Below are 27,133 nucleotides of genomic sequence, written 5' to 3'. Positions count from 1 at the left end.
TTCATGCTACACTACGGATATAAAACCAGAATTACCTTTATGCCAAGGATGGGTGACAAAATATTGTGTATCACCAAGAAAAATTAAAGTTTTAAAGAAGATTTTACAGAGACCTGTAATCCGTTTCTGAATAGTACATTCACACCCACAGTGTAGTCTCTGGATACCTAAAATGTTAGGAGAGTGTGTTCCTTAGTAGTGTAGTCATGCCGGAGCTGAGGGGGGAAACACTTACTGGACATGGATGCTTTCAAGGCCAATTAAATACTGAGCTGTCCAATCCAAGAAATGTGCTCTCTCTAATCTCACAGAGAGGTTAGACTCCCGGGGTGGAGTGGGTGTCTGCAGGTCTGACCCTGCAGAGAGGAATCTGAGGTCCACAAATGAAGTTCTAGTTCGAGCAGTTGACAAAACTTGATTTAGCTCTGGGTGTGTTAGTCCTTCATCCATCTGGGTTGATGACTAGGTTTTATTTACAGGGGAGAAATGAACAAGGAGTTAGAGATTCTCATAGAAAGCCAAATCAACCAAGCATGGAAGCACAGAGGAAACCAGTGTGCACTGGACATGTGGTTGGGGACTTGGGCTGTCACATGACCGCAGATACGGTTATTAGCTTATTAGGGTTGGCAATTTAACTGTTTCTAACCCTTTCCACTCCATGCCATTATGGAAAAGAAATCCCCAGGTCTGGTCCTTTAGTTCAACAGTTGGGCAAAGTGTACAAGCAAATTAACCTCCACTGCAATTTCCCCCTCTGCAAAATGGGCTGTTTTAGCCTCTCTCCTGGGGACCATGAGGATTAGCTGGAAAGACATAGACTAGTCGTGAAGTATCACGTATGGGATGGTGGCTTTGCATAGTTCCCATTTAAGACAGACGTGTCTCCACTGAGGTTTGCTTTTTGTACTCTTTTGCACTTACTGCAGAGGGCTTGGCCAGGTCACTATTCTGTCATGCATCTAAGAGCTGTTCCGGAACTTCAGAGTCATTGCTGCAATTTCCCCCTTTTACTTACATTGCTTTTACTGATTTTACCTATTAATATTTGCTCAATACTTAAAATAACCTTAAAATAAAGTCTGTGGCTTCATTAATAATATGAGTCTCTCCAATGGGCACATTTTGTCTCTATCCGTTATGTAATTTTTATTTGTATTGTTTTTATTAAGATACTTATCAAGTCTGTACATAATTTCTAATGAGCACATCCCCATATGTCAGGGAATTATGTGTCTCAGTCAAAAATACAGTAATGTTCTCGAAAAATGAACAGTGAGAATAGAGAAAGACTGTTTTGCTCAAGTTGTAGATTTTGCTTTCTTTAGGTACTGCTCAATTAACAGACTTGAGGCTTCTTTATTTTTTTTTCCTTTAATTGCAAACATTTCTGAGCAATTAAGGAATTTTGAGTAATCTTTATTTTTTTTTAAAGAAAATATGGGTGATATGACTTTATAAGAGTAAATGCCCAGTGGAATAGCAGTTGGGTGGTCTCCTCCAACAGGCAGGAGAATGGGAATGTTTTCTCTGATTTGCTGTGAGTTTAAATAATGTTTTCCTTTTTCGTCATACAGTATTCAGATTGTAAAAGAAGTAATTATTAATTCTGTGGGATGTAAAAGCATGGTACTTAAAAATAACCATTTCACTTACATAGTATAAAGCACCTTCGTTGGGTTTACAAGACAATTTGAATAGTTGTGCGCATCTTTTCCTTTTATCCCCTTGCAGGGAAGCTGTTCCCATGGTTTCTCGGAATTGTATGCGTGTTTGTGTGTACTTCATGACTAGACATGCATTTGCTCAATAAAATGTGCCTCAGATGTCCTATAAAGAATAGAATAAAAATAGCCTTTTCCTTATACCAACAACTGCAGTCTGGTGGTGATGGAAGACGGTGATAACTATTTTTAAAGCAAGCAGAAGTTAGACTAGAAGTTAGATCCAGCACAACAGGGTCTCCTGGGCACTCTGCCCAGACATGGATGTAGACACTGTTTAGGTGTGGAAACAGGGTCTCCTGAGCACTTTTTCAGGGATTGGGCATAGAGACTTAGTTGTGGAAAGGCTTGTTTCAGGAAGTGACTTTTAAGGAGAATGTAGAGCCAGTCATGAGAAGAGCCAAGAGGAGCTTTCTGGGAAGAGGAATTGCAGGCCTGAGGTAGGAATACACTATCTATCCATGGTCAAGGGTGCAAGGGATTCTGTGTGCCTAGAGCTGCTGGCCCTGTGTGGCAGCAGAAAGCCACCGGGGGCTTTTCCCAATGCAGAACACAGTGAGGACAAAGGACACACAGCATACAACGAAAAGAATCTAGTAAAGCTTGAGAATTTTTATTGGTTTTTACATGATAAAATAACATTTTGGATTAAATAAAACATTCTCTAATTTTACCTTTCTTTTAACATTTAAAAGAGTTCCTATTAGGAAAATTAAAATTCTGTCTGTGGTCCTCTTTTCAATTTTACTGACTATTGCCTGAAGAGAGGATGACTTGAGATCATTCTTCAGATTCACTGTAGCAGTCAGGCCTTGGAGTCTCAATAGTAGGCTAGAGAGGAATTTCAGCTTTGGCCCGAATGCAGTCAGAAGCATACCATGGGACAGGGTAGAATGCGTTACAAAGAGCACTGGCTACAGTTCATAGGATGTGTCACAAGGGTCCAGTTAGGAATAAGTGCAATAAAACACACATGCGCAGACAGCGCCAGTCAGCACGACGGTTGCAGATAAAGGTGTGAGTGTCAGCCTCGGGCTGGTGCACAAGTGTGAGCATATTCAAGATTTCAAAGTTCCATCTCTCCCAGCCTCCCATAATCGTGCATTCACATAAACACATACATATGATATAAAGTGCGTACTTATTCAATGATGTGTTGGGAGCTGTGTACATCCCAGATCTCCAAGGCCTACACATCAATTATTTCGTTTTACTGGTGGTTTGTTCATTGTTGTTGTTTTCTTTGTTTGCCTTAAAGAAGGTCTCCCCTGTGACTTAGGCTGGAGAACACTGTGTGGCCACGGCTGCCCTAGAGCTCATGGCAGTCCTCCTGCCTCAGCTTTCTAACTGAGAGTACTACGTGAACATCTCTCCCTGACTTAAACAGAGATTTTTAAGGAAGTTAAACCAATGTTGTTGTTGTTTTTCTTCTCAGTGGTAACTCTGCTAAGTGTTTGTTAGCACCATCTGCTTATCTTTTAAAATTGTGTAGTTAAAAGGCAATGCAAAGTGAATTCTTACCAATATATAAATCTTCGCCTACATATCATACCATGTATGATATTACCAGTATCTTAGATTTCCATGTTTTAATCTCACAATGTGGGATGCAGTGATGCAGAAGTCAACTTGACCTTGTTACTCTCATTATAAACATCAGGCAGTTCTACTTTGTAATGTTCATTCTATCAAATAATAAAACTAGAAAAAAATAAATTAGCAAATACAGGGAGAGTTTTCATGCACCATAGGTTTTGGTTTTAATCATAATGAAATGTTTTGTTTTCTCTCTTGTTCCTCTATTTGTGTTGAGGTTTCTTCTGTGTACATACTTTTGTAGAGGGTCATCTCCCTCCACAGATGAGCTTTTTTGTTTTTGTTTTTGTTTTTTTGTTTTGTTTTGTTTTTTCGAGACACGGTTTCTCTGTGTAGTTTTGGTGCCTGTCCTGGATCTCGCTCTGTAGACCAGGCTGGCCTCAAACTCACAGAGATCCACCTGCCTCTGCCTCCCGAGTGCTGGGATTAAAGGCATGTGCCACCACCGCCCTGCTAATTTCTTTAAAATGTAACATTTCTTTTATTACTTTTAATTGCATGTATGTGTGTGTATCTGAGTTTAGGTGTGTGCACATGAGTGTCAGTGCTGCAGAAGCCACAAGTCTGGGATCCCCTAGAGCTAGGCATCCCCTGTAGTTGTGGACAGTTGCAAGCTGCCTACCATGAATGCTGGGAATCAAATTCCGGTTCTCTGCAAGAGCAGTGCATGCTCTTGACCGCCGCGTCTTCTCTCCAGTCCCTGTCTGTTAGTTTCTTCATTAGAAGCAAACGTGGCATGATACATAAATGCTTTCCTTCTAATATCAGTCATAATTACCATTAAAGCTTAGCTACCAAAGGTCTGCCGTGTTACCCAGAAGTACTGCTTCTTTTGTAGAAAAGGAGGAAGATTAAATCAGTGTGTTATTCCATCTGGAGTCGGACATGCATGCTTAGGCCTGGAAGGAACATCTATGCTAAAGGGCAGAGCCGAGCAACAAAAGGCAGAGGGATCAGATTCAGCTGGGCTAGCCCTTCTCAATAAGGAGGTAAAATAACCAGGTGCCAGGAACACGCAGAGGAATCATAAGGAGGATCTTCTGGAGCCTCCTGCTTTTAAGTGAGGAAAGCAAAGGACACAGAGAAAATAATATGCTCTGTTTTTCTTCAGTATCTCTTGTAGCGCCAGAGTTCAGAAAATTGGCCCACGTGGCCTGTCTATGCTTCCGACTCACCTCCTTAGCCCAGTATGATTAGCAAAAGGCAAGGTGCATGAAGGAAGTGATTTAGTGCACTGTGGCTGGAGAGCTCTAGCAGTAGAACTTCTGCCTCCATTTTTCCACATTATTCTATCATGGAATAGTAATGCACCTAACTCTGTAGTCTAGCAACTGTCTGAACATTTTGGGCCAGGGCTGTAATCTAAGATTAGGAACTTCCAAAGTTTAGGAAGCGTTGGAGACATGTAAAGGCCCAGTAGTTTACAGTAGCAAAAGAAACGAGCTTAGGTACAGGCCGCCTTCTTCCTTTTCCACTTCATTGATGAACTTGGATATAGTCTGAGGGCTGCTTGCTGTTAGGTGCTATGTCTATTTTCCATTCAAAATGGAGCCATAATTGTCTAACAACAGTACGAGTTGGCTAAATCATGATCTGTCTCATCGTCTGAGGAAGAAACATCTGGCCTTTGCTAGCCAGTGTCAACATTCACCATCTCTTCCAAGTTCTGCTGGGAATTTTACACATCTGCCTACCCACATAGCTTGAATTCCATGGTCTCCTATAAGGCCTCATCACCTCCTTTCTGGTTATTACTTATGCTTCCTGGCATGGACTCTTAACATATTGTATATCCAACACTAAGACTTAGAACATCCTACTCTCAACCACAGTTAAGCATGAACACTTGCATTTCTTAAGAGTAACTCATGGTCTGGAGAGATGGCTCAGCCATTGAAGGCCAAGCTCACAACTAGAAATGTAAGAGCAAGTCAGCCCAGTGTAGCATTCCCCGATGTTATTTTTTTTAAAGTGCCTCTTAGTCAAGAAAACGAGAATGAAGGTGCTAATGCTGTAGTTCTTCAGCTACATCTCACTTCCTGTTGGAAGCCTTTCTAGTTCCCAATGCTGGGAGTTTAAGCACTGAGACTTAGAAAGAGCAAACCATGTAAGAGTGGGAGCTGGAGGAGGCAGAAGAAGAGGAGAGGAAGAAATGTATGCATACCTAATGCTGGAGTGGCACTGAAAGTCATGACTGAATCTCCCTGGATGGGTGTCCATCTGGTCTCAGATATTGGGCAGCTCTGTTGAACTTGATTGTCCTGATTCTTGTCATTTAGTAGACTTCGGAAATGAGAGATGGGAAATGGACAAGGAAGTAGGGTACCTGGGTCCTCTCACATCTCCTTTTCCCTGGGTTGATGGGAGGACCCATATGTTTAGTTTTCTGGTGAAAAGAATTGCCCAAGTCTGAGTATTGACGGACTGTTGGCCTAATCTTCTCTGTGAATGAGAATTTTATATAAACAAAGTCAAGCCTCAGTACCACCCTTACACATGCACAGGCACACGCACACACAAGCATGTGTGCTTACATATATATGGTGCTTCTGTCCATGTGTATGCAGTAACTTCAAAGTCACTGAAATTGCCTTAATCCTGGGAAAATAAAGATTTATCTACTTTTACATTTCACGAGATGAGAATGACTAGAGGCAGGTAATGATGACTTATAAAGCAGACATAAAGATAATTGTTTTTTCTAGTCTGACTGCCGTGGATTTTTGTTGTATAGAAGAGTATAGAAGTCCACTGAGATGTATAGACGTTGGGTCAGGTTCATTTCACTGTGATGTGTGATTTTTTTTGTTTGGGGGTGGTGGTGTTATAGTAAAGTTAATATAATATAATTTTGAAATACGTTGACTGGACGGAAGGGAAATAGTAAAACGATTTAGAGTAAAAAGTTCTTCAACATCATTGAGTGTCGCACAGCTGCAGGGATAGCTTCAGGAAAGGACATGTGCAGCCAGATGGCCTGTGCTGGCCCTCTTCCCATTCCTGCAAAAGATATGTTATTCCCTCCCAGGGTAGTGCAGGCAAAGAGCTGATTATGGAATTAAAACAACCCATGTCCAATTAACCCCTGTTTTGGTCAGTGTTTCCTACACAGTTTGAGTAATTGGCATCCTTTCATTCCATCAGGGGAAGCAGCTGGATTCTTGGTTAGTGCAGACCCCTGGGAGTAAGATATCTGAAGTGCTGTTATCATCAGCTCTGCCCCTACCAACTTAAGTGTAACCTTGGACGTCTTATTTTCTTCTCTGTGTCATTAACTTGCCGTCTTTGAAAAGTGGAGATGTGGATTGCTCTTTAACCATTCGTGAGGGGAAGTTACTATAGGAAAAGTGAGACTAGGAGCACTTTTATTGGCCCAATTCTTTAGGGTCAGAGATTCAATGTGTCGTCTGTTTTCCACGTTCTGAATACAGTATCTCAGCAAAGGCGTGATTACATGGGGCAGATACCCCCTCACCCAAGTCCAAGTGCGGGAGAGTTTATAACAGACGCACACCAGCTCTTTCGGAACCTGACAGGAGGTTTCTGCTGCTCCCTGAAACAGGAAAGCCAGGCTCCGTTTCCGGGCTGGTCTTCTCTCTTCCACTTCTCACTGTGTGACTACTCCACTCCTCTCTCTTTGCCTGTGAAATGTGACTTCATCAAAGCCACAACTGATGACCTTTTCTTTCTCTGCATTATACGTCCTAGGAAAGCAAATGATTGGTCCATTTTGGTTAAGTTCTCAAGTGGTTTAAGAAGAAGGTCTAAGGAAAGAAAACTTACTAGGCATCTTTCATATGCGCATTTTCTCCTTGATTTAAATCTGTAGTGAAAGATTATAAAATTACAGAATTTCCTAGGATAACTAACTTGTGTTGTGTATCCAAATGCTCGCACCTCTACAGATATACATTGAATATACTGAAAGATTCAACAGATAATTATCAGTACTTGTAAAATATCACCCATGGGAATACAAAGGCATGTACAGTTGACCCATCATCTAGGAACTTGATGGGGGTGTCAAGCAAGTCAAAAAACAAGTCAAAAAAGCCAGACATGGTAGTTTTTGTCTGTAATCTCAGCACTCAGAAGGCTAAGGCAGATTGTGATTTTTTTTTTTTTTTTTTTTTTTTCATGTAGTTTTGGTGCCTGTCCTGGATCTTGCTCTGTAGACCAGGCTGGCCTTGAACTCACAGAGATCCGCCTGGCTCTGCCTCCCGAGTGCTGGGATTAAAGGCGTGCGCCACCCCCACCCGGCTCAAGTTTGTGATTTTAAGGCCAGCCTGTAGCTACATAGTAAGACTGCCTCAACGAAAGAACAAAAAACCAAAAACCAAAAACCAAACACCTGAGAGTAAGTTCCTCAGTTTGGTGCTGTGTCATCCATCTATTAGTAACCAAATTGTTAACAGTCATCTAGAAAATACTAGGTAAATATAGTCAATATTTATATCAAATAGATATGAATATGTGTGTATTATGAAACAAATACTATCATTCCTAGTTCACAGCTTCAAGAAACTGAGCCCCCAAACTAGAGCGATAAATTGACCAGAGTTGCTGAGCTACTGAGCTGCAGAGACTGCCCTCTTTAGCTCTGCCCTGTGTAGCCTTCCTCAAATAAAAAACAAGACATTAGGATAGCAGAGAAAAGATTTTGGAATCGGAAAAGTAACCTTGTATTTCCCAAGGGCTACAAAAGCATTTGGTTGGCCGAATGCTTTCGGCCCTCTTTTCTTCTTGTCTGCAGTGGTCTGACGTGACAGGACAGGCTGGAATTCCTAGCACCTTCGTTTGGTTTGGGGTTAGCCGCTGCCTGCAGCCGTCACCAGCCTCTCGGTTGTTCCCAACTTTCGTGCCCTTGCCTGGAAAAATGGTAGTGAGGGTAAATAATACACCAACCACCTCCTGAAGGAAATCAAAGAAAATATGCCTCCGTGTTTCCTTGGAGGAAGGGATATGGCTGCAGCATACCCCTGAGAAAGCAGGGCTTTGAAAGGAGTAGTGACTTAGTAGGAGTCAACAGTTCGTGACACAGTCTTCCCAGGAGTTTTGAAGCCGCTATTTTGACCCGTCAAGAGTTGATAAAAAAAAAAAAAAAAAAATGTAACTTTACGGCACCCAGAGACCTGGAGTGTTTGTCATCTTTTAAGTGCCCTTTCCTAGACTTCAATCAACAGCAGGTTTTTACTGTCTCACCTAGACCTCCGGGTTGAGAGAGCTAGCCAGTGGCAGGACACTGTTGTTTGAAGTGATTGGCCTTCGTTCCGGGTCTCCCAAAGGACTGATGATCAGACTAAAAAAAAAACCAGAGTAGGAGCTGTGGACGTAGCTCAGTCTTTAGTAAAGTGTGTGCCGCGTTCAGCATGAGGCCTCGAGCTGGATCCCCACACCCAGATGCAGCGCTCCATACTGAGGAGGCAGAGACAGGAGGATCTCTGGGACTCGCTGGCCAAGCAGCCTAGCCTAATTGTGAGCTCCAGGTCCTGTAAAAGACCCTGTCTCAGGAGAAGAAAATGCGAATGACTCCTGAGAAAAAACACCCAAGGTTGACCTCTAACCTCCATGGACACACATGCATGTCCACCAACACACAAATAAGTGAATGAAAGAAAGAATAAATTAATATATAAGATGAGAGAGAGATTGTTGTGGTGATATTGTGTTCCCTTATGTTACTGTGCACCCTAATAAACTTATCTGGGGTCAGAGAACAGAACAGCCACTAGATAGACATAGAGGCCAGAAAATGGTAGCACGCACACCTTTAATCCTAGCATTCTGGAGGCATCTGGATCTCTGAGGGTTCAAAGCCACACTGGAAACAGCCAGGCATGGTGACACACACCTTTAATCCCAGGAAGTGATGGCAGGAAGCAGAAAGGTATATAAGGCGTGAGGACCAGGAACTAGAGCCTGGTTAAGCTTTTAGGCTTCTAGCAACAGTTCAGCTGAGTTTAGCCTCTGAGTCCTCAACATTCCAGATGAGGACTCAGAGGCTTCCAGTTTGAGGAAACAGAATCAGCAAAGAAGTTGGTGAGAAGTTGGCGAGGTGAGGTTAGCTGTGGCCTGCTCTGTTTCTCTGATCTTCCAGTGTTCACCCCAATACCTGGCCCTCGGTTTATTTTTATTAATAAGACCTTAAAAGATTCATGCTACAGATTGTAATCTAGTACTTGGAGGAATTTTATAGTTTCATTTGTGCTGGTATAGAACAAATTCTCGAGTGTATGTTCCTTCTGCTGTGCTGTGTCCAGACTGTGTATGTGTGACCACATTTACCCGCCCCACCCCGTGGTTTTGTGCATTTATAAACAATAGCACACTAAAGAATGGCTGACTTGCCCAAGGTTAAACAGTTGATAAATCAGAGACCCAGAAACTGAACCCAAACCTCTCAGCCTTTTGAGCTCCTGGTTTAACTAAGGTTTAACACTAATACGACTAATAAATAGTCTGTACTTTTGTCACGGAATAATTAGTTCTTTTGCTAGATTTTTGAAAATCACAGAATTAATTTTATTTAGTCATATTGCAGACTCAGCCAACAAGAGTGAACCCTTTGTTTTTAATACAGGTCCCAGGAATGGTTTCCCTTGTATTTCTGCTGATGGCCACAGGCCAGTGTTTTAAAGATGTAGGGAAGAAGTGCTCATTATCTGTGTCAGTATTCAAGAAAGCCCAGCTTGGGTTATGTTTGTTCTTGTTGAATTGCTTTTCAGTCTTAAAGGGTGACTTGACTTGCTATACCTGTTTGTGTATGCATGTGTGTTTATGTGTGTGTGATATGTGGGTGTACTTACGCATGTGTAAAGTGTGTGTGGGTGCACATGTGTGCCCATGTTCATGTCTGTGAATGCTGGTGTGTACACGCCCCGATGTGCATGTGGAGGTGAGAGGAAAATCACAGTGTGGATCCTCACCCTCCATCTTATTTCAGACAAGGTTTCTGTTATCTACCTGCTCTCAATGCCACCACACTAGCGGGCCCACAACCTCGCAAGGAGTCACAGTCTCACTGTCTCTCCTGTAGGAGTGAGAGGATTACAGATACTTCTGCAACATGTCAGCTTTTCTGTGGGTTCTGGGGATTTGAACTCAGGACCTCACACTTGCACAGCAAGTGCTCTTCTGCACAAACCATCTGCTAGCCCCACTTTTACATAATCTGATGGAATCACTTTAGGTTAAGACACTACTTTTATTTAGTCAAACTAAGTGAAAGCTAATATTTGATACTCTCCAAATATATGGGTATAAATGAAATCTAAATTCTTTAATGAATAAATATTAACTTCAGTGTTTAATAGTTAAAATGAGTGTAAAGCATAATTTCTTGGTTATATTTGATACAGTAAAAATCAAAAAAACTTTCTTTTAGAAAGGTTTCCTTATTTTGCCTCATTATCATTATTTTTATAATATATGTGATTTCTTTGGCTTTAGAGAACAAATCTTTCAGTGTGAAACTTCATTTCTTAATATATCTTCATCCAATGACATTGCACAAATAACATTTCAGTTACAAATGAGTTTTATTCATCTTTCTATGTGGGCAACAATTGGGAAGAAGAAATATGATGGAAAATGTAGGGTACCAGTATTTTGAAACATATGCGTACTCTTGACGTCATCTTTGTATACTGAATCTTCCTAACATGACTGACACAACAGCAATAAATGTGCATTTTAAAAATTTGTATATCTTCTGGGTTTTTACCAGAATAGTAGTCACTCATGTAAGATTAAAGCAAACAACTTTCGTTACTTCTGGGGGTTTTTGTTGTTTATTTCTGTTGCTAGGGACTGAACCCAAGGCCTGGAATTTGTTCGATGACAGGCAACCTACCACTGAGCTAAATTCCTGACCAACCTATTACTTTGTACCTTTGTAGTTTTTGTTAGTTCATATGCAGAAGAAGCAAGTCTTGAATTTGAAGCCAGATGTTAGCACTAGCACCATCTCATTTTCAATACTGAGCTCTCTCACAGTTATGGTGGCCCGCACCATAGTTAGCAGAACTAAGACTCCCAGAGATTGACTTTTTGCACATTGTAAGACTGTATCTGAGCCGGGCGGTGATGAGTCCCAGGAAAGGCGCAAAGCTATACAGAGAAACCCTGTCTCGAAAAACCAAAAAAAAAAAAAAAAAAAAAAAAAAAAAAAACAAAGACTATATCTGCCCAGTCCTGGAGCCACAAGGATGAAAAGATCTAATTCTTGCCTGTAAGGAACTTGCCCTATATTGAGGGGTCGGGCATGCACAAACAAACAAAAACTCTAATTTTGCAAGTGAGACGATTGAAAATTCCTCTGAGTGCTGGGGAGTCACAGATAAAAAGCCACCCCTGGTCTGCAAGTTGGGGAAGGTGCCTGCATGGGTCTCTCTGCTTTTAACTGAGACAGTGCATGAAATGGGGGTGATCGTAGGGATTAGATGGACACGTGGGAAGAAAATCGCTGTGCACGACTCTGTCTCCCATATCATAGCACTTCCCCTGCTCACTTACTACGTCCTTATTACATAAACAAATTATCCGTTTGTATAAATGCTCTAGTGGAGAGCACAGTAAGAACAAAAGCTCAAAGCAAAATGTAAATATTAAGATCTCTTGCTGCAGGAATTTAAGCGATTTCAGAGACGAATAAACTAAACAGTGAGGTGATTACCATAGTCCATTTACCACTGCACACACGTCCTCCTGCCCGAAACAGATAAAGCAGCCTGGAAGAATGGTGAGAGATTTCCACAAAGCTGACGTTGTTAGTTCGTGGCACAGTTACTTTCATTAAATGATACAAGTAGTAAAAGTTAAGTAATTTTTATTATCTTCATTGATAAATAAAAAGCCATTCAGGAATATTCTCGACCCAGTTTGTGAAGTCCCAAAAGCCTGACCCATGTCACTTAGACCACTGACTGCTCTTCCTGTTTCTCTGGCAGCTCACCAGAGTGCTCTTCTAAATCCCCCTTCCTAAGCCTGACCCCCGTCTGCATCTTCTTCCCAGTGGCAGCTGCCATGGTGAGGGCTATCTCCAAGCCACCCCTATGGTGGAGACTTAAATCTGAACACCAGTAAAGCTGTTTCAGATTAGCAGTTCCCGGCTGCGGCTACTGAGATCACTTCAAACGCTGGGTCGTATGCACAAACAGGCAAGAGAGAAGTCCAAGAAAAGTACGCACGGCAATTTCTTAAATAAATTAAGAAGTCATTAAAGTAGCCTAATAATGGCGTGCCGGTAGGTTCCACTTACCAGTTAAAGGACACAGTTACCTGCTAATGTTTAAAGGCTTAGTCTCCTAGAACCTTGGGTGTGTAGTGTTCTTGTTCTGTGGTTAACGTTTGGGCTCAGGTTTATAACTTCTCGCTTTTACACGTGTCCTCACTATCTATGCCTGTCCGTCCATAGACTGTGTCTAGTGATACCTGTTCCATATCCTGCTGAAACTTCCATTCTAAAGATCTTTGGGTTCTGGGCCAGCATTGGCAAGAGCAGTGGTACATTATGTTTACCGTGTCTGGAAAATTATGGTCTGTTCACAGCTCGTCAGCACTTTTACCCAGGCAATATGTAAAAAGGAACACATCATTCACTGATAAGTGTCCCCACTAAGACAGCTTGGATGATGTGTTTTATGAGGAATTTTCCTTGTTTTCCAAAAGAACTCATCAATGGAACTTCCATTACTTGGCAGAAATAACTTGTGGTTTTTATCAAAATAATTAATGTATAACTTACACATTATACATTAAGCTTTCTTTTTTATCCTTATTTATTTATTTTATTCGTTTGTTTGTTTGTTTGAGACAGTCTCTATTATGTAGTTCTGGAACTTGCTATGTATACCAGGCTGGCTTCAAACTCGTGGAGATCCAGCTTCACCTCTGCTTCCAGAGCTCTAGGATTAAAGGCCTATTCCACCATGCCCAGCTACGCTATTTTGTTAGGTAATTGCACTTTGACAATAATTCCATTATAAGACACTTTTGTAGCAATTGTTGATAACTAAATTTTCTTCCCAAATATATGCTGGAAATAGTGATGGAAATATTACAAAACATTCCTTCAGAACCAGTATTCAACAATTAAATCTACACATGGTCTGAAATATTGAGAAATACAGTATTAGATTCAGCCTCATATAGATTGAACCTGTAAGGGAGCAGGATATGTTTAGGGATATATGCAAGTTAAGTTCATTTTCAAAATTATCACACGAGAGAGATGATTCACAACAAACAAAAACACAAGCATAGGTAGGCATATACATCAGTGCACGTAAACATTCACAGTTCTGAGACACAAAGAGTTCTCCCACTCTTGATTTGAGGCTGTGTATTCAGCAGGATCATGCTTTGTAATGAAAACGGTATATGAAGAGCTTGTCTTCAGGATGTAAAGAATATTTTTAAAGCAGAGTGCATCCCGTGAGTTGAGGCACAGTGTCTGCAAGGTGGACTGGGAACCCGGGGAGCTTGGATCAACTGCCAGCTGTTACGTCAGTTCTCCTGGTAATCTTTCCTGCTGATCTGTGACCTTGAGCTTGGGCTGCTGTCTGTATGTCACATCTATTTTAAGGATGGAGAAGCTGGAGTTGAGTTCAGAAGAAATTATGCATCCCTCTCAAAAGATGCCCCCGTGTATGCATATTATAAACAAGTAATGGCCGGAGAAAGGGGCTCGTTTGCCACGCCACTCATTATTGATAGAGATTGGGGAACAGACTTTGAAAACTAAAAGAATGGACTCATTACTTTGAGGAAATGTTGCAGAAAACCTTAAGAAACTGTCTCCTGTGTCATTATGGATTTAGTCTTTAAAAAAAATTGAAAGGAAAAGAAAGCTGGTGTTAGCTAGCTAAGTAATTTGTTAGTGATTATTTTCTGTTGTTTCAAGTCTTCTGAATTCAGAATTCAGGTTCAGAATTCTATTACATCAACCTAGACATATTCATTTCTGCCACCAGGATGATTGTGTCGTCGCTCTTGCGGTTGTTTATCTGGGTACCCGAAGGTCCTGAATAGTTTCTTGCATTTTATTTACGATATAACCATTATGAAATAAGTGAAAGTTCCAATGTGAGTATACATTGGAGTATACAGAGGCTTCAAATATTGTGTGAAAATTAAACAATTGGAGGGGATCGAGTTTACTTCAAAACGGTTTTCTTCCTCTAGGATTCACTATGAACGTCAAAGTCATAAAACATGTTGTTTCGTCTTTTGTACAACACTTTTTTGTTTGTTTGTTTGTTTTGTTTTTTCGAGACAGGGTTTCTCTGTGTAGCTCTGCACCTTTCCTGAAACTCACTCTGTAGCCCAGGCTGGCCTTGAACTCACAGAGATCCTCCTGACTCTGCCTCCCGAGTGAGGGATTAAAGGCGTGCGCCACCACCGCCCAGCTTTTGTACAACTCTTACGACAAAGTATTCTCTGGTTAAAGTGCTTGTTGCTCTGTCAACTACAATGTAACAAATCGCTCGGCCTCATGAAGAGTTGCAGAGGTCCTTATAAGCCCAGCCCATGGTGAATGCTTGAGTTAGTCAAACAACTTATGTCTCCCGGGGAAGCTTTTTTAAATGGGGAATTTAAGTGACAGTGTTAAGCCAACAGGAAAGCTCAAGCCATAGACCTGGAAGTTAGGAGCAAGTGTGGCCTTGAGCAAAAATCTATAAACGTGCCCACCCCTCACCATTTTCAGTAGAGAGAAATTGGGTGTCAGTGGGCACCCTCTGTGTTCCCTACCTCTGTGGTTCACTTCTACAAACTGTGAACCTTCACTGGGATTGTGGGCGGGGACTCTTAAGTTTTAGTTGCAGAGGGTGTGAGGGTCTCACTTGAGCAAACTGATTTAAATAAGGTGAGGTTTTTGGTTTTTGGTTTTTGTTTGTTTGTTTGTTTTTGGTGCTCATTAAACTGTCCAACCCCACATCTATCTTTTGACGAAGACAGCGCTGCAGAGAAAGTTATCTTGGCATTTGGCTTCTCTCAAAAGATGCACATTTTGATGAGAAATAAGGCATTCAGTGAGAACTGTATTTCAGGTTATGCTTTTACCTCCCAGTTCTCCTCCCTGTTGTGAAGTAGCTGCAAAACCATGCAGCTTGTTTTACTCTTTGTGAAGCGTTTTTCCCAGCAACAGCCTCATGTTTAATTTGTAGTAGGGGACGCAGTAGTCCCCCCTCTTAGTAAAGGTTGAGGACCCTCATCTCAAGTGCTTTCTCCGGTCCTGTCTGCCTTATGAAGTTACATGTTGAGTTCTTCTGTGGTAATTTCTAATTGGTGCTGGTCACAGAAGTACTTTCTTCTCTCTGGATGGAGTGCTTCATGTTGTAGCATTTTTCTTTCAATTTTTGAAACTTTTCTTGGTCAATAAATAGGACTTTGGGATGTTCTTACTTCTTTTTCTATTAATGCTTAATAAATACTATATATATTATATATATTACCATTTGTCTAGAAAGACCCTTCAAAGGACCCAAAGTATAATCCACAGTAGATGCTATTGTCACAGGAGTTATTATTGGATGGCACAAGGAAGTAATCCTTGTACCTTTCTATATTTTCTTGAAACTAGAGCAAAGAATCAAAATGTTCATTAAAGCTTCAATGAAGAAATTCCTTGAAATTTAATACTCAGATAATTATGACCTGACAATGAAGAAATTGAGAAATTTTAATAGAAACAGTTGGAAGTCATTCCTTAGACTTATCTTAAATAACATGCTATGTGATATTATAGATGTCAATCATTTAAGTGTGATTTTAGTGGAGAATTTGATTAAAAGAAAGATACTGAATGTAAAATCAGTTGGCTAGTGGTCTTTATTATTTATCTTCAACCAAAAGTAAGCTCGCTCACAAATAAGAATTTAGTGAGCTACATCTTTCAATATCTAAATAAAACCTCAGTATTTGGTTTCACTGTTTTGAAGTATATAAAATTTCAGCAAAGTTTCCTTTTTCTTAATAAACAATTTTTAAATGAAGAATATAAAACATTGCTTTGGAAATAATCTAGTCACTTAAAGGAATCAATATTGTGACCACTTGTGAACTCCTCACATATGAACAACTTACAACTGTTTTTTTTTTTTCTTTTTTCTTCAAGACAGGGTTTCTCTGTGTAGCAGCGCTAGTTGTCCTAGAACTAGTTCTGGAGATCAGGCTGGCCTGGAACTCACAGATATCCACCTACCTCTACACCCTGCCCAAGGGCTGGGATTAAAGGCGGGCACCACCTCTGCCCAGCTACAACTTTTGTTTTAGTGATATATCCCTTATAAAGCGTGCACACACACACTTTGAGCTAAACTTGGTATTTTCAAGTACTATGTTAAATACCAAAGTACATTACTTTTGAAAGTATACTCTTACGGTTCAAACATTGATAGATGTTTCATTAAAACACTCTGTGTTGAAATATCTGCTAAGCATATGCTCAAGATTCCATAAATTTTTTCATAGTTTAGGTTTTTTTGTAGAATTCTCTCAGAAATACTGTCATTTTTTTTATACTACATACTAAAGAACTAGTAAATTTTTTTCATAAGAAAGATCTAAAAGATATTTTTATGCTTATAAACAATTTTAAATTAATGAAAGATGGGTTTTCTTACAATTCTAATGTTGTTGAAATAACTGACATGAATTGCATTATTAATCTATGAAATTAGTGTCTGGATCACTTTCATGGTCTTTAGACCCAGCTCTGGTTTTCAAGACTTATTGAAAATTTATTGATAACAAGGATTGTATTACATGAAATTCACTTTTAAAGTTATAGCGATCTGTGTGTTTATGTGTCTTTGTGATTATATGTGCTGTTCAGGATCAAACCCAAGGCCTTGGACTGTGTCTTGTCCATTTGAAGCAAGTATTTAATACTGAGCTGCATCTCCAGCCCAGGAATGTGTTTATAATGGAGTATAATATTGTATTTTGCTATCATTATATATATATATGTATATCCATATAATATATAGTATATATACACACTATATATATACATATATACACACACGTGTATATGTGTGTGTGTATGGTGTGTGTGTATGTATGTGTATATATATATATATATATATATATATATATATATATATATATAAAAGCCCTTTATGTATTTTTATAAATTTTCTTCTTCTTTTAAGTGTTTTTGCCATTTTGCTCTTGTTGGAGTGGTGTGAGATTTTTGATGATACTGTGGTGAAATACCAGAGCAAACCAACCTAAGACTGGAAAGATTTAGGCTTATGAAGTTCACACTTGCAAAGGTTTCAGTCTTCTGGATGGAGAGCGACTCACATCATGGTGGGACAGGAGCAGACTCGGTGCTCTGTACGTTCCCTACTTTACACCTCCATACCACCTGGGGTCCTAGACTGGGATAGTGCTGTCCACATCCGGGATGGCTCTCCCCACTTAGCTAATCCTCTCTGGAAATGTTCTCACAGGTATACCCAGGGATGGGCTTTACTAATCTAAGTGTTTCTTAATCGCACCAAGATGACAAGATTAACCATCACAGCGATTCACTGTACTTAAAGAGACAAAAGGAAAATAATGGAGTCCCTAGCAAGATGAGGCAATCCTGGCATGTCTCCACCATTAAAAGCCATCAGCAGAGCCATTGTGTAACCCATTCTGCTGCGTCATCTTTCAGGATGTAAAAAATCTGCCAGATCCTACCTCCATACTCATATTTAAAAGGTTTTATTAAGCACAAGTTATAATTCAGCATTTTATTTTTCATTTTTCTATCCAGAATGTATACCTTTGAAAACTTTCAACATCTAATTATGCTACCTAGAGGGCAGAGACCTTTCTTGTCTTATAATTGGTAAATAAATTTTTTATTTTTAGCAGTAACCAATTGAATAAATGATCTCATTTTCACATCTTCCCTTCCACCTTCTCTTGCTACGCGCCTGCCTTCAGTCTTTTTCCACTTGATGAAGAGTCTCACATGGATTTTGGCTGTTCTACATCTTGAAAGTCTGAAAGATGCTCAGAGGCTTGGTTGACAGAGGGGTTCTGTCTTCAAGACAGTAAGAATGCTGAATGACGAAGTCCTCCTCATGTAAGAAGAAGTAAAAAGAGGAAAGGACTCTATACTGAGACTATGCTAGGAATGTGGGTACAGGCTCCTCTTACCCAGTGCTGGTGTTCCCTGTCACAGCTCCCTTTTCCAGATCGTTCCACAGCCCTCCATGCAGACTAGGATTGGAGAGATTGAGCTGTAACAAGAACAAAGTGAATACTCAGGTTGGCCTTTTCCTGCTGTTTCCCTGTGGAATGCCGATGAGGTTACAGTGTCCAGTTTCAAAGTTGTGACCTCAGTCTTTTGGGTTCATATTTATCCAAACTTCAGAGGGCAAGAACATGTATTCATGCATGTGTGTTTTTATAACTGTTTTCCTTTCTAGAATTAATATATAAAGTTTTGTATCTAGTGTGCTGTGTGTGTGCTAATTACAATTAGTGTAGTAGGTCGTCTCATTCTGAAGGAGTTTTTGCATGTCATTTTTTTTGTCCCTGAAGTTAAACTAAAGATCCAGTGTGCTATCTGGTTTAGGAAATGATCATTCTTAGCCTGTCATCTAGATCTTCTGGTAAGGTAGAAAATAAACAATGAGACAGGTAAGTGGATATTACTGTACTGCATTGGAGCCCGTTTGCAAACTGTGCTTTGAATAATTGCATAGAAGTTCACAAACCCTTATCTCATCCTTCAGTGGCAGTGGAGTAGTTTTAAGGCTACTTACCTACAAATCACATATCGGACGGATGTGGCTATCGTGTGTCTGTGTGCTTAGTACACACGTATAGTTTCTATGCATAAACTCATGATGCTGTATTCTGTTTCTTATAGGTAATAAGCATGAGTCCGGTTCTGTACCTCCTTAACTGTTTCCACTTATATATTTTTAGATACTGACATGTGCATTTGGTGAACAACAAACGATGAAGAAAGAAAAGCAGCATATTCCCTAAGAAGTATTACCTCCGTGCCACTACATAGCTCTGTACTAAAGGAGGGAGTTCTTCGGCTGCCCTAGCTGCAGATCAGTGCTGAGGTCCGCCTTGGAGTTTGCCTGCCTCTTAACCTGTCACTGCCAGATGACATCCTGGTCAGAATGTAACAGCACATCACTCTCTGACTGCTAGGGAAGGTGATCGACTGACATTAACTTCCTGAAGTTGGATCTTACAGACAAAAAAAAAGAAAAAACCAACCAAAACAAAAAACATAACTTTAAAGTGACTAGAAGCCAAGCCCCTGTGAACACTTGTCTTGAACATGACTCATGGAGAAGAGCTTGGCTCTGATGTGCATCAGGATTCTATTGTTTTAACTTACCTAGAAGGATTACTAATGCATCAGGCAGCAGGGGGCTCAGGTACTGCCGTTGACAAAAAGTCTGCTGGCCACAACGAAGAAGACCAGAACTTTAACATTTCAGGCAGTGCGTTTCCCACCTGTCAAAGCAATGGTCCCGCTCTCAATACGCATACGTACCAGGGATCTGGCATGCTGCATCTCAAAAAAGCCAGACTGCTACAGTCTTCTGAGGACTGGAATGCGGCAAAGCGGAAGAGGCTGTCTGATTCCATCGTGAATTTAAACGTAAAGAAGGAAGCTTTGCTGGCTGGCATGGTTGACAATGTGCCTAAAGGCAAGCAGGATAGCACATTACTGGCCTCTTTGCTTCAGTCATTCAGCTCCAGGCTGCAGACTGTTGCTCTGTCACAACAGATTAGACAGAGCCTCAAAGAGCAAGGATATGCCCTCAGTCATGATTCCTTAAAAGTGGAAAAGGATTTAAGGTGCTACGGCGTGGCCTCGAGTCACTTAAAAACTCTGTTGAAGAAAAGTAAAACCAAGGATCAAAAGTCCAGCGCCACCCTCCCTGATGTGACTCCAAACCTCATCAGAGATAGCTTTGTGGTGGAGTCACCTCATCATGTCGGACAAAGCGGGGCAAAGGTCATGAGTGAACCCTTGTCATGTGCCGCAAGATTACAGGCTGTTGCCAGCATGGTGGAAAAAAGGGCTAGCCCCGCCACCTCCCCTAAGCCTAGCGTGGCCTGCAGCCAGTTAGCGCTGCTCCTTTCCAGCGAAGCCCATCTACAGCAGTACTCTCGGGAACATGCTCTAAAAACCCAGAGTGCACATCAAGCAGCAAGCGAAAGACTTGCTGCCATGGCCAGATTGCAGGAAAATGGTCAGAAGGACGTGAGCAGCTTCCAGCTCCCCAAAGGGGCGTCTGGCCATCTCAACGGGCAGGCCAGAACCTCGTCATCCTGCAAACCCGTGGCTAGCAAGAATAATGCTGCAACGTTTCAGAATCCAATGGGTGTTGTTCCTTCTTCCCCGAAAAACACGGGCTATAAAAACTCACTGGAAAGACACAGCATAAAGCAAGTTGCCAATAACAGTTTGCTTTTACACCTTCTCAAAAGCCAGACCATACCCACGCCAATGAATGGGCACGGCCAGAATGAGAGAGGAAGTCGTTTCGAGGAGAGCAGCACCCCCACCACGATCGATGAGTACTCCGATAACAACCCTAGTTTTACAGACGACAGCAGCGGAGATGAGAGCGCCTACTCCAATTGCGTTCCCATAGACTTGTCCTGCAAGCCCCGCGTGGAGAAGCCAGAGGCCGACAGACCGGTTTCTCTTGAGAACCTCACTCAATCCCTGTTAAACACGTGGGATCCCAAAGTCCCTGGTGTGGACATCCAAGAAGATCAAGATACCTCAAAAAATTCCAAGCTGAATTCACACCAGAAAGTCACCCTTCTTCAGCTGCTCCTTGGCCATAAAAGTGAAGAGAATGTTGAAAGGAACACCAGCCCTCAGGAAGTCCCCTGTGATGTGACTAAGTTCAGTCCACAGAATTACACAAGGACTTCTGTCATTGAAAGCCCCAGTACACACAGGACTACCCCCGTGAGCACTCCACCACTGCATACATCCACCAAAGCGGAGTCTCCCATCAACCTTTCTCAGCATTCTTTGGTCATCAAGTGGAATTCCCCCCCACCGTACGCCTGCAGTACTCCCTCTTCCAAACTAACCAACACCGCAGCTGGCCACTTGATGGACCTCACAAAAAGCAAAGAGTCGCCAGCAGAGAAGCCAGCCCCGAGTGAAGGTGCACCAAATTCGGCAACGTTCAGTGCCAGTAAACTGTTACAAAATTTGGCACAGTGTGGAATGCAGTCTTCCATGCCGGCGGAAGAGCAGAGACCCAGCAAACAGCTGTTAAGTGGAAATGCAGAGAAACCTCTCGGTATGATTGATAGGTTAAATAGCCCTCTGCTCTCAAACAAAACCAATGCAGTTGAAGAAAACAAGGTCTTCAGCCATCAGCCAGCAGGACCTGACCCGGCCCTTCCAGGTTGTGAGATAGAGAATCTGCTGGAAAGACGCACTGTCCTTCAGCTGCTCCTGGGAAATTCCAACAAGGGGAAGAGTGAAAGGAAAGAGAAAATTCCTTTGCAAGAGGAAGGTACCCAGGAACATGCAGAGAGATCTGTAAGTGAACAGATACTGATGGTGAAAATCAAATCCGAGCCTTGCGATGACTTCCAGGTTCATAACACAAACGTGCATTTAAACCATGATGCTAAGAGCGTCCCGTTCTTAGGCGTCACTCCCACCATGCAGAGGAGCACAGCTGCCTTACCAGTGGCCGAGGACTTTAAATCAGAGCCCGCTTCACCTCAGGATTTTTCTTTCTCAAAGAATGGTCTGTTAAGTCGATTGCTGAGACAGAATCAAGAGAGTTACCCAGTGGATGACCAGGACAGGAGTCACAGAAATAGTGAGTTGACGCCCCTGGAGTCAAAGAACTTTTGCATGGTCCCCAAGAAAAGGAAGCTTTATACGGAACCACTAGAAAATCCATTTAAAAAAATGAAAAATAGTGCTGTAGATACTGCCAGTAATCACAATGCCCCGGAAGTACTCTATGGGTCCTTACTTAATCAGGAAGAACTGAAATTTAGCAGAAATGATCTTGACTATAAATACCCTGCTGGTCATAGTTCAGCCAGTGACAGTGAACACAGGAGTTGGGCCAGAGAGAGCAAAAGCTTCAACGTTCTGAAACAGCTGCTTCTCTCCGAGAACTGTGTGCGAGATCTGTCCCCGCACAGGAGTAACTCTGTCATCGACAATAAAAAGAAAGGACATAAAAATAATGTGCCCAATAGCAAACCTGATTTCGGCATTTCTTCTTTAAATGGACTGATGTATAGTTCCCCTCAGCCCAGCAGTTGTGTGGATAACAGGACATTTCCATACCCAGGAGCAGGAAAAACTTCTCTGAGTCCTCCTTTCCCGGAGCACTTGAGCTGCGTGGGGTCCAGACCAGAACCTGGGCTTTTGAATGGGTGTTCCGTACCCATTCCCAACGAGAAAGGACCCATTAAGTGGGTCATCACAGATATGGATAAGAATGAGTATGAAAAAGACTCCCCAAGACTGACCAAAACGAACCCAATCCTCTATTACATGCTTCAGAAAGGAGGCAATTCTGTTACCCCTCGAGAAACACAAGACAAAGAAGTCTGGAGGGAGCCTTCATCTGCTGAGAGTGTCTCACAGGTGACAATCAAAGAAGAGTTACTTCCTGCAGCAGAAACTAAAGGTTCCTTCTTCAATCTAAGAAGCCCTTACAATAGCCATATGGGAAATAATGCTTCTCGCCCACACAGTACAAATGGAGAAGTTTATGGACTTCTGGGAAACGTGCTCTCAATAAAAAAGGAATCAGAATAATGTGTATCTGCCATACCATTTTTGGATCTTTTTAAAATTAATCAGTATGAACTTGAGATCTGTATAAATAAGAGCATGATTTGAGAAAAGCATGGTATAATTGAAACTTCTTCATTCTGAAAGTATTGGTTACTGGTGATGTTTAAATATGCATACTAATTTTTGCTTAACATTAGATGTCATGAGGAAACTATTGAACTAGAAGTTGGTTGTTTAATACTTCTGTGTACATCAGATGACAACTGTGAGTAGCCTATGGATGAAACGATTTTATAGTCATAAATAAGAGGCATACATTAAAATGCAAAAACTCCATCAATAGTGGATTGATGTGGTTTGCTTGCTCTCTTTATTAGGGTACTTCATCTCTCATCTCAGAAGTCAGCCTACATAACACGTTTTTAAAGTCCAAATTGTTAACTATTGAAAGATAATCAAATTAAGAAAAACCCAGAAGCCTTCTGCTGATTCACATCTCATCAGTTCAAAAGTAAGAAAAAGTAGTAATGCTTACATTTTTCACTTTTGCTAAACAAAAATTCTTTTTAACTCTTGGAAGGGGTTTTGAGATTCCCATTGTGTCTGTCCCACCCCAGACCTTTTCAATGTGTATTTCTTTAAACCTTGTACTATTTAGTAAAAATTGATTACAATGGAAGGCAGTTTAATAGATCCTTCAAAATAAAAGGCAGATTTCCATTTTTTATATTTTGACTACTTTCCTAAATTAATACTCCTCCTTTTACAAAATTAGGGAAGGTAATGTTCATCTTTAGGCAGTTTCCTGAATAATTGACTACTTAGAAATAGTTTTTAACAAAAGCAAAAATGAGTTTTCTTTGAACGATTTTCACCATCTTTTGTGAAGTTAATCCTCCCCATTCCTGTGGTACCTGTAAATCTTAGGACCAGGATTTCTTAATTCTGGGCACAGAAACTGCATTAGGGCCATATGGAGCAGTTGTTTAAAATGCAGATTGCTAGGCAGCATCTCTCAGGTCTCCAGAACAGGGTCTCTGCTGGATCTGGGAGTCTTCAACCTGCACCTTAACATGTTCTGTATGTGTTGGAAAACCATGGCTTACAACTTTTCCAGAATATGGGACTTTAAAGAAACTATTTGATGCCTATACTTACCCCCAATACAGTCACACATCAACTCAAAATTTGCAATATTGTAGTTCCTATATTGCTGTTATATCTTTGGAAATCAGGTTCAGAATACTTTTTATGACAAAAAAAAAAAAAATCAGGTAGAGGGGACACAACTTTCCTATCCGGGTCAACATCTCAGGAAAATCTGTGATTATTTATTTGTTCTAATTAGTAACACCAACTTAATTAGCCTTAGGGATGGAATAACAGGGCCACTTAGCAAACTCAGGTGATCCCAGGATGGTTGGGAAACTTCTCCTGAATACATCCTTACCTTCTATTCAAACAGTCTTCTGCAGAACAGTGCTTATGAAGATACCAGTTTAAACCCAAGAAAGACATTAAGCTCAGATTGCCTGAAAACCAATCAAAGGGCACTTATCAGAACATAACAGAACCTACACAGTCACTACATGGCATCAACTCGTTATACATGTATTCAAAGTAAACACTGATACTGTCTTGAAAGAGCTTAATATATGATTGAGCCACGTGGAATTTCAGTCTTGAAACAAGTTGCTTTTTAAGTTCAGTTTTTATAGCCCACAATTCATCCACCAGACAATATTTTATTTTCAGTCTTGAACCAGGTTAGCAAACAACTTATCAAAACATTATTGTGTACTCAATAATTAAGTAGAAGGAAGTTTATTTGAAGTTGCTGTATGTACTTGATGTTGTTTCTAAGATTTTTTTTATATTGCAAATGGACATTATTTCTTAATTATCTAAAATTCTAAATGGTTATTTTTTTCTCAAGATGATTTGTAAATAGTTAATGGAAATGTTATATGGTAATTGGAGTGTATATTATGCTACATCAGAGGGAGGAGAAGGCGTATGCTTATTCTGCTATGAAAAATTCCACTGGCCAGTGAAGACATTTTACTCCATGTCCATACTGTGACAATCTCATTGTCTACACTCTATAAATAAGCTTTACACTAAGTCATTTTTCTCAGTTATTGTGAAAGGGTTGGAGCCTTAGAAGTATATTGTAGGATGCTGGTGTTCATCCTCCGTTGGAGGCAATATGTTTCTTACGGTGGAGCGACACTTAGGTCAGGGAAACGTCCAGAGCCAGCCTTGTTTTGTCTGTTTGTTTTTGGTTGGAATGGGAATAGGTAATACAGAAATCAATGTGACTCTAAAGAATGCTGTTCTGACTTACTAGAGAATACCCCCACGTGGGGTTTAGAGTAATCCTAATGAAGAGAAAGTGCATACATCCACAAATTTACCTTGTTTCTGCATATGTAGATTCAAATATGCACACATACACATTTTCCAGGACTATTTTCGATACCTAGGCAATTTCTTCCTAATAAAGTCATTTGTGAAAGGGTACTACAACTCTCATTGACATCAGTAAGGTAGCATTACCTGTTTGTTCTCTGCTACATCTTACAGAAGAATAAACTGGTGAGAGTATATATTTTCTATATATATATATATATATATATAATGTGTATATATATATATTGACTTGTTACATGAAGATGTTAAAATTGGTTTTTAAAGGTAATGTAAATAGTGATTTCCTTAATGAAAAAATACATATTTTGTATTGTTCTAATGCAACAGAAAAACCTTTTAATTTCTTTGGTTCCTGTATATTCCATGTATAAGTGTAAATATAATCAGACAGGTTTAAAAAATTGTGCATGTATGTATACAGTTGCAAGTCTGGACAAATGTATAAAATAAACCTTTTATTTAAGTTGTGATTACCTGCTGCATGAAAAGTGCATGGGGAACCCTGTGCATCTGTGCATTTGGCAAAAATGTCTTAACAAGTCAGATCAGATGTTCATCCCAACACGACAGTATTTCATTTCTGGACATGACTTCTGTGGCTTAAGCTTTGTGAGAGAATGTGCTTTGAATCCAAGAGTCTTAATTTTTTTTTTAAATCAACCACTTTTTGACATAAAGAATTCACACAACTTCACAAATCTTAAAATCCCATTGGAAACATTATAACCAGGAATAGTCCAGTGTTCCTAAATGCTGGAATGCAGGCACATTACCATTTACGGTAAGAATTCTGGGGTTTACAGCCAGTTTTGTTGCAATCTGCTTAGTAGTATAATTTGCCATTTTTATTAGAAATTTAATTTCTTCATATGATGTCATGAATTGTACATACTGCAGTGTGAATTTTTTGTTTTGTTTTTTAATCTTTTAGTGTTTACTTCCTGCAGTGAATTTGAATAAATGAGAAAAATGCATTGTCTCTAATTTGAAATGGCTTATTTTTGTGAGTTTTGTCTGGTTTTTAGGTTATCCATTAATGTCTAACTCCCGGGTCATTTAAAAAGAAAAAAAAATAAATAAAAGCAATAGATCATATATTTTGTCTGTCTCAGAAAAATGAAGGGGGGGGGGAAGCAACTACCAGCAAGTTAGTATATTTAGAAACATGTAATTAAAGCATCTCTCAAACTGACAGTCGGCCTGTGGTCTGTCTTCCATTTCTCACTATGTATCTGAATGACCACTACATTTTTTTTTTTAAGACTGGAGTTTGTACAATGTTCCAAAATAAAGCTAATTAGATACATATACTTTGTCTTAAGATTTTTATCAGGGGTTTTTATTTTATTTTTAATGGGTCTTGTTTGTTTTTAATGCAAGAAAAAATTGGAGTCCTTTCCAAATAAAACTGTATACAGGAAAAAGTTAAACATGGAAAGCTGTATACATATGTGGTCAGTGGTGGAGACAGTTTTACTTTATGTCTGTATTTGCAGTGGTGAGGACTGAGCCCAAGGCCTCCATCTGGACAAGTGTTCTACCATGGAGCTATATTCACAATGTTATTTTTACTTTTTATTTTGAGACAAGGTCTCACTAAGTT

General features: G+C 40.4%; 1 protein-coding gene across 6 annotated transcripts in view; it reads left to right on the top strand.

Moving 5' to 3' along the window:
- Nrip1 (nuclear receptor interacting protein 1) overlaps positions 1-26,838 on the top strand; it is an 88,687-nt gene extending 61,849 nt beyond the window's left edge. For all 6 annotated transcript variants that reach the window (XM_052741018.1, XM_052741022.1, XM_052741020.1 and 3 more), the window contains one exon: positions 19,257-26,838. In XM_052741018.1, coding sequence (XP_052596978.1) covers positions 19,627-23,118 — 3,492 coding nt within the window. In that variant the 5' untranslated portion in view covers positions 19,257-19,626 and the 3' untranslated portion in view covers positions 23,119-26,838. The remainder of the gene's footprint in view (positions 1-19,256) is intronic.
- Positions 26,839-27,133: the final 295 nt, after the last annotated feature.

The sequence above is a fragment of the Peromyscus californicus genome, unplaced genomic scaffold (assembly GCF_007827085.1).
Source record: "Peromyscus californicus insignis strain IS unplaced genomic scaffold, ASM782708v3 Scaffold_16__1_contigs__length_79575227, whole genome shotgun sequence".
Taxonomy (NCBI): Eukaryota; Metazoa; Chordata; class Mammalia; order Rodentia; family Cricetidae; genus Peromyscus; species Peromyscus californicus.
This window is presented reverse-complemented; position numbering and strand designations above follow the sequence as displayed.